At 45.0% G+C, this 13,055-nt stretch overlaps 1 protein-coding gene across 5 annotated transcripts in view; it reads right to left on the bottom strand.

Moving 5' to 3' along the window:
* The window catches only part of Trmt11 (tRNA methyltransferase 11 homolog), a 58,157-nt gene that overhangs the window by 25,038 nt on the left and 20,064 nt on the right, over positions 1-13,055 (bottom strand). For 3 of the 5 annotated variants that reach the window (XM_023714298.1, XM_023714299.1, XM_012514556.2), the window contains 5 exons: positions 12,126-12,206; positions 10,457-10,621; positions 8,443-8,515; positions 8,195-8,326; positions 3,966-4,086 (listed from right to left, as the gene is read on the bottom strand). In XM_023714298.1, the coding sequence (XP_023570066.1) occupies positions 3,966-4,086; positions 8,195-8,326; positions 8,443-8,515; positions 10,457-10,621; positions 12,126-12,206 (572 nt within the window). Of the gene's footprint in view, positions 1-3,767; positions 3,861-3,965; positions 4,087-8,190; positions 8,327-8,442; positions 8,516-10,456; positions 10,622-12,125; positions 12,207-13,055 lie in introns of all 5 variants that reach the window. The other 2 variants (XR_002820917.1, XR_002820918.1) reach the window with 2 other exon arrangements.

Here is a 13,055-nt window from a genome sequence, read left to right as displayed (position 1 = left end):
AAAAAAAAAAAAATTAAAAAAAAAAAAAGGAGAAGGCAATCGGAAGGAATTACCTTCAAATCCAAGTAGCTGCCACGCAGAACCACGACACCGTTCATTCGTCCTGAGGTAGGATAACGCAGGGTGAAAGCAGGCAGCCCACTATGTCACAAAAGCACACTCCTTCATGATTAGCAACCTAATTATCATAAAGAGTCATTTGTTCCCTTCAGGAAATCTCTAAGTCATTTTTTCAATATTACTCTCTTCCTTTTTCATTTAAAAAAGCATTATTAGACTGGGTAGGGTGGTGCATGTCTGTAATCCCAGTGCTGGGGAGACTGAAAACAGGAGGATCACTGAGTCCAATCTGTGTAGTGAGACTCTACAGACCCTGTACTAAAATACATTAAAAAAAAAAAAAAAAAAGCCTCCTTATGATGTTATTGACCCTTTTTCCCTTGCAGCTTTAGGCAAAACCCTCACCTTGGGACACACTCCATTCTCATGAATGCATCCATCAGCTTCTTATCACTGGACCCTTTCATTCAACCCAAAATAAAAAGTTACAAAATTTTCAACACTCGCCACTATGACTTCCTGACATCTTATTTTAAATCATCCCAACTGTACTTGGTGGCAATAAAAAAAATCATTAACCTATATAATACTAAAATTCTAGTCTAAATTAATATCCATATAAGCTAAAGAATTCAATTTTCGTACTTCACAAGTTACGAGGAATATAAGGCGGCACCTCAGATAAACCGGCCACAGAATAAGACTACAGTGGCCCAATTAATGCATTCATAATTGAAAGTAACTTTTTATATTTAAATATGTACCTACTGTAGACTCTAAAAAGTGCATGAATTTTTTTTAAAAGACCCCAAGCAAGCCTTCCAAGGGGCTACCCTGGCTGCTCTTCTGCCCGTCCAAGAGAGTTCAGCAAAGGAACTGAGAGAACACTGTTTTTTGGCTCAGTTTCCCTGAAGATGTACCCGTGTGCTCTAGACTGCTCCAGCGACCAGCCTTTTATCAGGGGACTTTGAAAAAATTGTTTCTTAGGAGTGACCACTGTGACCACAGTATCAACCACATGCTATACCAAGAGGGAAAACACACTGCACTCGGCCATAACCCCAAGTTCAAAAAACACCAGCCACGACAAGAAAGAATGTGCCATTCCGGAGTACTCAGTTCATTCACTCACTCATTTTGCAAGGCTGGGACTGAACCCAGGCCTTGTGCGCTCCAGGCACATGCTCTACCACGCATCCCCGGCCCCCATTACCTGTGCATCTTGGCATAGTCAAAGATAAAAATATATTTCAGCAAAGAGGCAACGCAATGTAGGAAAAAGAGCCATTAAATTTCAGATCCAGGGCTCAGTAACTCACCCCTGCAACTCCAGCACTTAAGGAGGCGCAGGCAGGAAGATTCTAAGTTCAAATCCTCCTTGGGCAACTATGCAAGACCCTGTCTCAAGAAATAAACAAAAATAAAAGTAAAAATCAAAACAGCTGAAGATGGCCAGGGACACAGCTCAGTGGCACCATGCCTGTCTGGCAAATAGTAGGTCCTGAGTTCATTTCTGGTAACAAAAACAACAACAACGAGAACAACAACAAAAAGAAAAAAAACAGCTAGTAGGAATATAGTTCAGTGGAAGAGCGCCCACGGGTGCAATACCTAATACCACACACACACATTTTTTTTCCAGGTACAAAGAAGCATGTTGGCCTCAGTCATGCCATTTACTCTCTAAGAAAGTGGGCGGGCCTCAGCTGTGTCCTGCTCTCTACAATGGGGAACATAATAAGCTCAAGTGGGGAGGCAAGTCTTGTAAACGCCAACGTGTTAATAAAGGGTCACTTTTCATTTATCTTTCAGAATACGTGAGTGGGAAGTAATGACGAAAACACGGCTCTTCTTGTAAGGCAGGTTCATAATTTTGACATGCTTATGAAGAACTTTCTTATTTCCTACTTACATATAGGATGCAAATCCTACAGCCAGCAAGGTCAAGACAGAGAATTTTATAAACTAGCCACACATTTAGACCATTTTTATCATTTGCCTTTACATTTTAAATGAAGGGGAAGGGTGAGCGCTCTAGAAGAACCTATCAAGTGGGCCACAATTTACACTGAAGTCAAACCTAACAAGTGACAAATCAAAAATGAAAAGACACTGTATACAAAAGTGCAAAGATCTAAAAATAACAGTCCTTACTGCCAAAACCAACAATGCTGAGCAGGTCTGAGAGCAATTTGTTACAACACCTGAAAACTGCCTGATAATCTTCAGCACTTGCTTTGTAAAGGGAAGTAATGACGAAAACACGGCTCTTCTTGTCTTTTCATTTTTGATTTGTCGCTTGTTAGGTTTAACTTCAGTGTAAATTGTGGCCCACTTGATAGGTTCTTCTAGAGCGCTCACCCTTCCCCTGGGCTCTCGCTGCAGTCACACACACCCCTTCCCCACCAGCACAATGTCCACACAAAGTGCTGGATTAACAACCACGCGTGGCTCTCGTGACACGAATAATAGTAAGCTCCACACTGCTTAGTCAATAAAGTGAAGACCATTTCAGAAAAATTACTCGAGCATTAGGTTTTTCCTTGTTTTTGTTTGTTTTCTTAATCAGTTTCAAAAGGAAAACAGTAGGATGCTACGAGGAAAACAGAACCAACCCTGGGCTTGGAAGATTAAAACTACCAAAGGGAATATCCTGATTTATCATTTTTAACATACAAAAAGAATTCCCTTAAGTTCATCTCCTTCCTTGAGGTTGAAATAGATTTGCTCCAAGAAACATTGCAAGGCTGGAACCAAGGCCGGAGGTCGTAACTCAGCAGTCTGAGAAGGCTCGCCTGGCACAGGGAAGGCCCTGGACTCGAACCCGAGCACCACCAAAAGCTCTGGAAAAGGAACACTGGACTTTCTTGAGCAAAAGAAACTCAGGAGAAAACAAATAATGAAATGAGACCAAGAAGGATCTCAAGTCTTAAAAGAAATGTCTGATGTACGATGCAGTTTCAGTAAGAGTCTCCCCGCTTCTGCCCCGTTCTTCGCAATGCGATCTGGGCAGGCCACACAATTAGGAACGCTTCTGTATGGCCGTACTTTCTAAGAGTACCCAAAGTCAAAATCACAAACCCTACAGGTAATGTTTCTGCTGCTCACGTACTAACTCAAATGATTACGAAGACACTACCAGCCCAAGGGTATGCATTTGAATATAAACTTCTAATATTTCTGTTTTAAAAGCTACTACCATGTACTATCCTTTCAGTCACATCATTACACACACACACACACACACACACACACACACCCCTAATGAATATCAATCATTTCATGGAGACACAGCTTTTCTAAAAAGCCTTGATATTGGCGCCTCAATACTGAGGTCAAAAATTTTCAGTATTACCCAATAAAGAAAAATAATTCATTAGAAATTCTACATAAGGAAGTGAAATAATGAATGCCACATTTCAGAAAAATCCGCTTTACAGAGAATGAGGCATGGAGGAGAGACTCCATTTGCGGGTCCGTGAGCACAGGCCACGCACAGGGCAATACGGGCCCGAGCAGGGACAGCAAGAGGATATAAAAGAGAAGAGAGGCACACGTAGCACATGCAAAAGCACTGCGCAGATATCAGCTTCCACTGATGTGAAGGACCCCTGCGCATGGCGAGAGGAGTCAGCAGGCCTGAGCCACTCTGCCCGCACTTCCCTGGGCTCTGGGGGCCCCACAGAGTGGGCCACGGTGGGGCTCACCCATGTAGGCAAGTTGGGGCACTCTGGTCATCAGGCTGGGGCAGGGCACAGAGCACTGAAGATTCAGTGGAGCTCCACAAGCAGGAATTAGTCCTAGCAGAGAAAGAAGAAAGGAGCACTGGGCCTAGCCCAGGGGAGACTTACCTTCTCCCTTCTACGAAGTCTACAGCTTATTCCAGTGATACGCAGGCAACTCACCTCAAACATCTTCACCTTTTCCATCGTGATCAGCCGCCTCGAGGTGTGACTAGAAAGCTTCTGCTCGCAGTTGCTAATGAGCCTCAGGCAAGGGTGCCAGGGCACCACCTCCTCGCTGTACCTGCGGAAGGAGAGCTGACCGTTAGGGCCGGCCGCCCAGCCTGCGCAGGGGCCTCCGCCATGGGCCGGGCTCTTGTATCCCACAGTGCTAACGGCCCATGGAACCCCTGGCTCTCCTCCCTGGGTTTAAAAACAATAGCTCTTTACTATCACCAAATCCAAAAAATATGTTTTTAGAAAATTAAGAGAGAAGGGTGGCAGGAGAGACTGGCAAATGCACTGGAAGAGGAAGAGGAGCGAGAGAACACATGTGTGTTCTGTGAAGACTGGAAAACATTTAAGACACAAAAATATGAGATGATCCCAGCGCATGGGCCCCTTAAGAGCAGATGACACAGACAGACGTACACATCCAGCAACCCGACTTGCAGGAGGGACGGATTCATCCAAAGGCCTTCCCAATTCCCAATTCCCACATGCTTTCACCTATGAAATGAAGTGCTCCTGAGAATGTTCAACACCACCCAAAGACCACTGTTAAATTTGTAAACACAAGATAAATAAACCAGGACTAAAGTAAACGCCACGGATTCCATGGGTCTGGTCACATAATCAGGAAAGGAAAGGGAAGCTGTGAGCCATCGTGCGGAGAGTGGTGCCGTAGGGCACAGCCACCACGTGAGAGGAGGTGAGGACACCCAGATGCCGGGATTGTCAGGCGCTGTCCTAGGAGCCTGGGGTCTATCCTGGCAGAATTAACAGGCGACAGATGTGGAACAAACGGAGGCCTCACAGGACTTCCGGGAAGACGGAGGGTAAGCAGCAGAGAAAGAGCCTCCTTGTTGCCACCCTGATGCTAGAATACAGCAAGGTGAGGAAGATAAGGAGAAGGTACATGGGCCAGCGAGATAACTCAGCTTAGGTGAGCACAGGGACGGGGCTCTATCCCCAGCACCACATGCACGCTGATCCTGCCCTGGGGGCGCACTGAGCCAGCAACCAAGTCTGAGCGTAGTAGCACGCACCTGAAATCCCAGCACTGGGAAGGCTGAAAACAGGAGGATCACTGCAAGTCCGAGCTTCTAGTGAGACCCTGTACCAAATATATAAATTAAAAAAAAAAAAAAAGAAGAAAGAAAGAAAGAAAAAAAAGAGGAAGGAAGTGGGTCCCCTGAACCCAGGAAAGATCTGAAGTGGGAACTGAAGCCCACAGAGAGAGCAAAGAGACAAACTTTGGTGAAGTCAAAGGAGGTAGCTGGCTGCACCTTCTTCCTGTGACTACGGTTGACCCCAGAGGCCTCCAGCGATGCAGCACAAGAGAAAGCAGGGCACGTGAAGGTGGCACCAGCTGGCAGGGAGCGCTGAGGGCTCTGCTACCCTGTAGGAGAGCCACTGGCCAGCTGAGCTCAATCTCAGAGCAGCACGCAGCACCCAGCACCCAGCGGGGCTCGGCCATGGAAGGGGTGCTGAGGGCTGCAGGCTGGGTGAGTCTGGTCTCAGCCCCCACAGCCAGAGCACAGCCTGAACTTCAGGGGAAGCAAAGGCTCAGGTCCACAGGGCTTTTTCACAACCCCACCACAAAGCCACTGCTGGCTTGTGGGAAGAAATCAGCACGCAGCAGGTCTCCGTTGCCACATGTTGTCTACTTATGACAGCAGAAACAAACGTGGAAATGCACTTTTTGTTTTCTTTTTCTCCTTTTTTCCTTTTCTTTTCTTTTTTGTTTTGGTCTGGTTTGGTTTTTCTCCTTCATTGTTTGAACTTGTTTTCTACGAGGGCAAACATGGTTTCTAGCTTCACTATGATGCTGTTCTGTGCTTTCCTTTTAGTTCTTCCTTCCCCCTTTCCCTCCTGCCTCTGCACCAGCATCCCTAAGTCTGCATGCTCTTCCTTGGTCCTCCAACCTTGCTTCTCACCTCCTCTCTTCTCCTTCTCCATTTTTTTCCCTAATCCCTTTTAAATTATGTCCCCTGAGGGTAAAACTGGCATATTGGGGACTTACTTACTACAGAGTTTTTTTAGTGTTCAACATATGCAAAATGCTGACCTTATATATAGAAATGCTGCACTTCTTATAAAATTAATGGAAATCAAATTTAGAATTTTCATACTAAGTATCTTGCTAGGAAAAAATGCAATCCACAACATGGGTGAAGCTATAGCAAAAAAAATGGAAAACAGAAGGGCTGGGGAGATGACAGCTCAGTGGTCTAAGTACCTGCCTGGCAAGCACAAGGACCCAAGTTCGATCTGCAGTATTACGTGTGTGCCAGCCCCACAACCCAGTATGGTGGTGCACACCTATAAACCCAGCACTGGGAGACAGGCTGAGACAGGAGGATCATCAGGAGTCTGAACTGGGTAGTGAGACTCTGCATCAAATAAATAAATAATTTATTTTAAAACATGGAAACAGAAAAGGCAGAGTTTTGACTTTTAGCATGCAAACAGCAAGAGCCACTGGGCTTTATAATGTAGCTACACTAATGTCCCCCTGCTTAAAGGGAAAAATCATTTTACTCCCTAGTGTGACTGACTTAGCTTTAATTTTGCAGCAAAGTCTTGCTAAATTGCCCAGGCTGGCCTTGATCTTTTGAGTCTCCTGCCTCAACTTCCCCAGTAGCTAGGATTATAGGCCTGTGCCATGATGCCCAGGCCTGCCTTTGACTACTTGGAAAACATCCCTTTGGTTATATGCATCTGAGAATTTCCCCTTGTGCACGATTACCAAAACATAAAAGGCACTGAAGGAATACCTGAGGGCTACTTTTTAAGATTTTTATCAATGCAGTTAAGTACCTTTAATTTTATTTTTTATAAAAGAATAAAAGAAATGCTTAACTATATGTGATTATAATTAAATAATGAAGCACAAAGTAAACTACAATAAATGATAAACTACATACTGCAGACAATCAGATGCTAGCAAGTAAGGAGCGTAGAAAATCCACTGGAGACACTTCAAAAAGGGAAGTCAGTCCAAAGAGCCTCCCACTGGCCAAGTGCAGGGCAATTTGAGAGACAAATCCTGGTACTGCATCACGACTCAATGCGTAATACAGGAATCCCTGGCCCTATACCACCACCAACTTAGATATTGGTAAGTAAATGAGGAAGAAGGGAGAAGAGAGGCTGGGGATATGGTTTGGGGTGAAGCACGTGCCTAGCACACCACACATGAGGCTCTGGGTTCAACCCCAAAACCCAGAGGAAAAAGGGAGAATGAATGAAAGAAGAGAAAAACCAACATTTGAAAGCCACTGTTGTGGTGAATGTAAAAATGGAGTCATCAATGTGAGTAGGGGCTCATTGGAGAATGTGACAGCGGTGTAACCCTGGGACAGCACCTCACGAGATACTCCTCAAAGGGAAAAACAAAGACTCAGTGAAGAGCCTGAAGGACAGCAAGAGGACTGCCTGGTTCCAGTCACCGTCCCTCGGAGGGATACTCTGCCTGGGCCGCGCTGGGGTCCCCTGCCATGGAAGCAGAGCCTCTGTGTGCTCCCCGAGGAAACCTCAGCTTCACGGGCCGAGGCCAGCCCTCAGGGTGCGAGCCCTGTACTGAAGGGTGAGGACACCGAGCTAAAGAGCGGGGAGGGGTTCTAGACCGCAGGAGACTGCAGAGAGAGAGAGCAACGCAGCACATTTTCCTCAACGGACCAAATGGGGTAAAACATGAGTCCATGAGAGTGACAGCGAAGGCGCCACAACCACACACGAGCTTTTCAAGCAGCACACTGAAAAAGGCTGAGAAAGGCAAATGCTAGCCAGAGGCTCCTGCACAAAAGGCCAGACAGTAAATATTTCAGACTTCTGTGACCACATGGATTTCTGTCACATATTCTTTCGTATCTTAACAGTGCTTTAAAAATATGAAAACCAGTCTTAGCTCACAGACTTTAAAAAGTCAAAGCTGAGCACTTCATCTAGCCCACAGGCTGCCAAACCCTGCTATAAAAAAAAAATATATATATATATATATATATATTTTTTATATATATTGTTATATATATATATATATATATAACAATACAGCCAGTCACATACATGCAGGTAAACAAAGGCCATCTGCTCACATTAAATGCAAAGGTACATGAATGAAATCAGAGATAAGGAAAAAGTTACGCTAGCTATCCAACCACTGTAAGAAATATTAAAACCTTACATACTCTGGTGTATACACGGGTAACCAGTACACGAGTCTTCCGCCTAATACGAGGGTCTCCGCTGCAAAGTTTAACAGGTCGAAAAACATGTCGCTCAGGTGATAACTCAAGGAGACTGGCACGTGGCTTTCTGGGCTACATGAAGAAAACAAAATGTCAAAAGCAGCACCAACTTTAATATTTTTTAAATTAACTAAAAAGGATCACCGCACTTCTCAAGGAGTAACCCCCGCCGTGTAAACATCACTTACCATTTCTCCATCCCCTTTGGAATTTCCTTCTGTGAACCGGTTCTCCTCGTAGATTCTCTGATACCGTACGGAGCTAGACAGAAAACACAAGGAATGTGGACAGGCAGAAGTCACCACGGCACCCGCGACGAGCTCAAGGGCATCTGGCGCCTCCAGACGTGATGCTTCGCAAAGGACACATCGGCCGTGGTACTCCAACTGAAAACTCACGACGGAGAGGAGACCGTGCTCTTCAAAAAAGGTCAATGCCCTAAAAGGCATAGTAAGGCTGTGGAACTATTATAAACTAAAGAAGGCTTAAAAAATATCATTACTATTTGGCCTCTGAGCAGGCCAAATAGTTCAGAGGATTAAAATGCCTGCAAGCAGGTGCAGCCGCCGGGGTTGGACCCCCAGACCTGGATCCCCAGGCCTGCCGTGCCGGCCAGCCCCCGGGCCACTGAGACGGCAGCTGAGACTGGGCGAGGTGGCGCGCGCATGTAATCCCAGCTCTTGGCAGGCTGTAAACAGGAGGATCACTATGAGTCCGATCTAGTAGTGAGACCCTGAACACCCTGTAGTCCTTTCCCTAAAATACAATAAATAAATAAAAATATTGTTATTAACTGTAATTCCTAACTCTGGAGTAAGTCCTGAGGGGAAAAATATGCCATCGAGAATATTAATGTGTCAACTAACAAAACTGGATGTCACACTGAAGAATAAAATATTGTACAATTTACTGAAACTGAAAGCCACACCCTACCCTTAGGAAACACTAAAGTATAGGAATACCATGTATCGGGCTTACTGTCAAAAAATTATGTATTTTACATAAACATGCATGCATAGCGGGAAGCAAGTAAATTGTTAATAAAAATTCACCCAATTTTTATATTCCGACTGCCAGTGAAATGTCCAGATCATTTTCTTTTGTAGATCTTAAAAACATGTAACATACTAAAGGAGGCTGAGAAAGAAGCTCACAAGTGGGCTGCTGTTCACAGCTGCAGACAAATAGAGGTGGACGCTCTATGCTTACACCATTGTCTCGAAAGCCCAAGGCCTCGAGAGGCATCAAAATAAGTTCTCGTGTACATTGCTGAAGTCTGGGGGGTTCACAAGCCCCCCAGTTCACAGAAGCCCAAGTTTCTCACAAGTCTGGGAAAAACACCAGTGGAAGCAGGCACTACACCACCACGAAGGCTTCCTTGTGGAGAAATGAGTGACATCCGACACTCTTTTCTTTGAGATCTGATACTTCAATTGCAAAGGATAATTTAGCTCTGAACGGTATACTACCAATCTGCTGCAGTCAATATAAACACAAATACATGCCTCGAAAACACACACTGAAGGGAAAAACGAGTGGCCAGATAATACAAAAGGATGTAAGCAGATGACATGTTAATGTGTTTGTTTAGAAACAAAACGTTTGTGTCTGTTACTCTTCGCTCAGTGCTGGGACAAATACCCAACACTCAAACTGAAGGAAGGAAAGGTTGATTCAGCTCACAGTTACCGGAGGGCTCAGGCCGTGCTCAGCTGGCTCCAAGGCAGAGTGCCACAGAGAAGACAGCAACCTTTCATGGCGGCAGCAAAGAGCAAACGGGAGGAGTAGCAGCAGCAGTGGCAACAGAGAGCGAGTCTGTCCCTCTCTCTGTCTCCTTAGGTTCCATCCAGGCTATCTGCCCCAGGCTGGGCTTAGCGCTCATGCCCATAATCCCAGCAGTACTCACACCATAATCCTAGCCTTGGATTATGACTTAATCACAAACTGTAGAACTGCACCTCAATGACTGCATGACACTTTGGGGGGACAAATACACACAAACCAGGACAGTTTGACTCGAATTAGTAACCTAAAGTCATGACTTCCTTCTCACTACATGAAGGAACTGAGTGCAGGGAGGAACACGCGTGCAGGCTGGCGTTTTGCGGGTACAGAGTCATTTAGTCCCAGACTTTAAATGTAAAGGGTTTTAGGAGACTAGTCTCAACCAAATGTTTCTAAAAAATGAATAAATAAACTTACGATCAGTGATGATGACATCAAAATACATGCCCTTCCTCCAGGAAGGTCTGGAGGCGTCCGAAACCAGGATATCGAGGTAATACTTTTCTAAGCCGTACTGACGAAGGTTTGCCCTGATATTTTCATCTGGTCCTCTCCACTTCTGGTTCTTCCTCGTAGCCTTTCCTGAAGGAAAAGAAAAAGGAAGGAAGTATTAGATCAAATGGAGCTCTGTTTCCTACTGTTTAGCTAACAGCATCATCTCTGTTCATCTGAACCCACATTTATTCATGTAAATTTTTCACTTAATATATAATGAAACCATATAACTTTTTCATTTCAAAAAATCTTTTTTAAAGAGAATAAAAAGTAAAAACATTAGAAACAATACAGAATTCGTAAAAACAAGATGACAGGAATCCAACAGCTACTGTTATATTCCTATTGTTGTCTTCAAAGTAGTTGTTCAGATTACCAGATATAAGCATGAAAATTGGTCGCCCAAAAATTAAGCACTAAAAATCTTAATGTATATAGTGTTATTTTATTTCAATTCATATAAGGAATTATTTTATTTCAAAATATAAAGTATGTCTTAAACCGTTAAATGCACTGATAGTTACCCAGGGTTAGCCTGTCCCCTCTCAAGTATAACAGCCCTAAAACATTCACTCAGCACCTTGTGAGCATGAAGCTTCCACTGAGACTCAGAGTGGCAGAGCCTGGCTTCTCCTGTCAGGCCACGTGCTGTGTGGACCCAGCGTGGGATCTGAGGAGCAAAGCTCAGCACATGGCGCCTTCTGAACACAAGAGCCACAAGGGGGCAGGGAAGCGCAGAAGGTTCTAGCTCAGAAGATGTAAGTGGACGATAAGGCCTGTAAGCAAGATCAGAGAAACCTGAAGGAGAGACAAGCTGGGGAGAATGTGTGAGACACGCAGTCACCACGTGCCCGGAGGTGGCCACAGAGCATTGGGAAAGAGACACCGGGCTGAGTGTCAGTGGGCAGGGCTGAGGGCCGGAACTCACACCCTTGTGCAGGAGCAGCAGGTCAAGCTGAACCCATACGAACGCTCAACCTTTCTGTTGAGTGAGGTGCTAGCTACTTATGGACTTGCTCGCTAGGAATGACTCATATACTTACACTTTTTTTTTGTATTATGCCCACTTTACAATAAAGCACACACAGAAGTCAAACAAAGGCCATGATTGAAAACACCAAACATGGGCTGGGGAGATAGCTCAGCAGTCTACGCATCTGCCTGGCAAGTGCAAGGACCCAGGTGTCATCCCTGTTACCCCCTGCTCTGCTGGCCCTGCACCATGTTGGCTACTGAAACTGGGAATGGTGGCACACACCTGTAATGCCAGCGCTGGGGAGGCTGAGACAGGAGGATCACTAGGAGTCTGAGCTGCATAGCTAAGACCCTGTATCAGATAGATAGATAGATAGATAGATAGATAGATAGATAGATAGATAGATAGATAGATCGGACAGACAGACAGACAGACAGACAGACAGACAGACAGATAGACCGACCGACTGATCCATCGATCGATCTTTTTAAAAAAGAAAAGAAACCACCACACACAAGATAAGACCCGCTGTCAAAGGTACACAGTGCCTGAGGAAAGGTCCTGTGTGGCACCTCTAGGTCAATAGCAAAGACCCAGCGCCGCACCTCCACTCACCCAGGCCGTGAACTGTGTTGTAGTCGATGTCTGTCCCACACACATATGCGCCAAAGTGTGCCGATGCTATCAGGAGGCCACCTAAAAAATGACACCACCTTGATCTTCCACCACGAAGTCCACGCCACTGTCTCCTTCCCTACTTACGAGCTCGCTCTCTAGCAATTACTCATATATTTACACTTTTTGTATTATGCCCACTTTACAATAAAAGCAGCGTAGAAGTCAAAAGACTAAAAGTTCTGCAGACAAATGTGCAGAAGACATAAAATCTAATTCAAAATAAATGATACAAATAGTACTTAAAATACAGTAAGGTTTAGACGTCACTCATAATAAAAGAAATACAAGTCAACATTACACTGAAATAGCATTTTTACCCAACATTGGCAGACCTTCAAAAGTATGAGAATATACTCCATCGGTAAGATGATGGGAGAGCAGACACACTCTTAAACTGCCGGCAGGAACTGAGGGGCACGCTAGTATTAATCCCCCTTGAAACCCTCCCCTTGTTTCCAGCACATATCCATTGCTCTGCCACCTTCTGACATAGCCCCGGAAGGCCTCTTTCCTGACTTGATCTGTGCTCTGTGCCCTCTTTGCATCTCCAGGCCATTTGAGCTTTGGGGAAGAGCCAACAGCTGCACGGAGGCAGCTCCAGCGTCAGGAGGACGAGAACACACTGCAGTGTCCATGTGGCAGGCACCACCTCGGCCAGCTGACCAATGAGGGGCACTAATAAAATATGGTGAATATTTCTAAATGTTATTACAGTAAAAGGCACATTGCCATTAACACCCCTCAAGACCCTCCCTCTCTCTTTGCTCACACTTATCCTATCACTCCTAGCAGTCTTTTACTGTAATTTTCTTTTACTTACACATTCACCTATAAGTCTGAACTGCATAACTGAGACCCTGTATCAGA

Source organism: Octodon degus, unplaced genomic scaffold, assembly GCF_000260255.1.
Source record: "Octodon degus isolate 3935 unplaced genomic scaffold, OctDeg1.0 scaffold00034, whole genome shotgun sequence".
Classification (NCBI taxonomy): Eukaryota; Metazoa; Chordata; class Mammalia; order Rodentia; family Octodontidae; genus Octodon; species Octodon degus.
The sequence above is the reverse complement of the archived record's forward strand: the minus strand, read 5'-3'. Positions and strand labels throughout refer to the sequence as shown.